General features: G+C 34.2%; 1 protein-coding gene across 1 annotated transcript; it reads right to left on the bottom strand.

Annotated features, from left to right (window-relative positions):
* Positions 1-1241: 1241 nt before the first annotated feature.
* On the bottom strand, positions 1242-2122 carry LOC145005037 (putative germin-like protein 2-2). The gene is made up of 2 exons (XM_078964083.1): positions 1940-2122; positions 1242-1846 (listed from the first exon to the last, which is right to left on the bottom strand). Exons 1-2 carry the CDS (start codon positions 2052-2054, stop codon positions 1311-1313), a joined length of 651 nt encoding a protein of 216 aa, XP_078820209.1. The 5' UTR covers positions 2055-2122; the 3' UTR covers positions 1242-1310.
* Positions 2123-2352: the final 230 nt, after the last annotated feature.

The raw sequence follows: 2352 nt of genomic DNA, 5'->3' as shown, positions 1-2352 counted from the left end.
CATAAATGTGAATCGGATGCATAAAGACATTTAATTATTTTTTGAACTTCGAGTTTTATTTCTGTTTTTTTACAAATTTTGTAGAAATGTTACGGGATGAAGCACACAATTATGAAAGTTCTTTGTTATCTGTTCAAAACATATATCCAAAGTACCATGACTCAAAAAGATTGAATGAATTAACAATTTTTAGTATGGAAAGTGATTTTGTTACAAAATATGGATTATTGTAAAATAAGAGATGTTCGATTCAAAAAATGCACGAAGACATTGTTTTAGGTGATTTTTGTAGGTTTATATATATATATATATATATATATATATATATATATATATATATATATATATATATATATATGTTTTCTCTATTTTACGGTAAATAAAAAAGGGCATAAAATTTTTATCTTGCCCCGGGTAGTAAAAAAGAATGGACCGGCTCTAGTTCAAGTCACGTCGTGGAGAAATGAATAGTTTTGGAGTTGGATTTAAAAGATGTGTTTGTGTAAACCTTCAAAACAAATACTAAAAAAAGTAAAACTAAATAAAAAGAACTCTTTTTTTACGATGGGAAATTTGCAGCTAAAAACTCACTAACAGATTCAAATTGCATTCCATCTGAAATGATCAAAACCGACATCTATGGGTATTTAGTAAAATATGTAACACAAACCGGTCTTTGAGAAGTGCATCGGTAGCATTCAAAATTTTCTTTTGGAGAAGTGTGAAGATGTATATCCATTTGAAATCCTTCATAATTATTTGTCTACACCTTATTTTGGTAGATTTGTATTTCGGAATTCTGTGGTAATAGCTTTTCCATATTATTACCACCGACGGAATTAGCAGTCGGAATGTTCCCATTTTTCTAGTAGTGCCGGTGGCCTAAAACCTTGTCATCTTGGTTATATCAATAGTCGCAAAATTACCTTTATCGACTTAGTTAACATTTTAAACTATGTATTTTTGATGTAGCAATGTAAATACATCATAATGATAGGTGTTCTAGATTTTACTGGTTGTAAATTTAAACCCTTCTTGCATTCTATGAGATTTAAGAGTGTAAAGTTCCGCGTCTACAGGTAATATTTTGTTGTCAGTAATTAAAACTTTCAAAATTATAAGCGCTATCATATGAAACCAACAGATCAGATAAATTACACAATGAATAATAAATACCAACTTGAAAAATCATTGCACACAAATAATTTTGAATGGAAGCTTTAAATTAAAGAAGCCTATGAATGAAATCAAACGCGCGATTACGCCAACACCAATTGTAAACCTTTTTAGTCATTGAACTCGTTGTAACTTTAGAACTTGGCTTGTAGCTGATCCACCACACTCTTATCCACTTGGAATGCCCTGGCGAGGATATCCCATGGAATTGAAGGATTTGCACCGAAAACAGCATTTCCAATTGTTATTGCACCTGGGTTTTGACTGCTTAATGCAGCAATAACAACCGCATTTCCATTACCCACATTCCGCTGGAAATGAACAAGTCCCACAGGGAACACGAAAACATCACCCTTTTGCAACACCTTGGTGATAAAGCGGTTATCAGGATTAGAAGTGACAAATCCAACTTGTAGGGTCCCTTCAAGAACTGTAAGAATCTCTGTGGCTCTTGGGTGGGTGTGAGGAGGATTAAGTCCCCATGGTGCATAGTCAATCCGAACCATTGAGATGCCTAAAGTGTTTAGCCCTGGTAACTGAGTCGCAAAGACTGGGGTCACCTTTGATCCCAATTGGTTTGATGTGTTACCCCTCAGGTGTAGCCCACTGAAGAAGAAATCAGCTGCTTGAACTTGCATTGGGTTCTTGCATGTTACACCATTTACTTTGACTGCACGTTAAAGACAATATTTTTTTTGTTAAAAATAAAAGGTAAATGTAATTAAAGGAGCACATCAGATGTGTAACAATGAGTAGACAATACCTGAGCTGTTGGGGTCGGCTACACAAAAATCTTGGAGGGGGCTAGGCTCGTAGGCTAAGGCAAGGTAGTTAAAAGTAAGTGCTACAACACTCAATAGAATTAGTTTGTTCCACATTTCTTTTAATATTAAGAATAACAGCAAAAGAAAGATATGAGAATGAGAGCTCTCGGAAATAGAAATAGTGGAGATGGTTTTTGTTGGTGAAAGAATCTGCTTTGTGGTTCCATATATATAGGGCTTATTTGCATGGTTCATGATTTTGTTCTTTACTGTGTCTTTCCGCATCCAAAGAAAAATAATATATCTATTAGAATTGCCGTCTAACACGTAAAAACAGCATTAGGCCCCACTAAAATATGAATAGATGGCTGATCACTTTGGATTATAAAGAATTGGTCAGCCGGCTTTTTAG

This window comes from Lactuca saligna, chromosome 7 (assembly GCF_052625555.1).
Source record: "Lactuca saligna cultivar CGN05327 chromosome 7, ASM5262555v1, whole genome shotgun sequence".
NCBI classification, from domain to species: domain Eukaryota; kingdom Viridiplantae; phylum Streptophyta; class Magnoliopsida; order Asterales; family Asteraceae; genus Lactuca; species Lactuca saligna.
The sequence above is the reverse complement of the archived record's forward strand: the minus strand, read 5'-3'. Positions and strand labels throughout refer to the sequence as shown.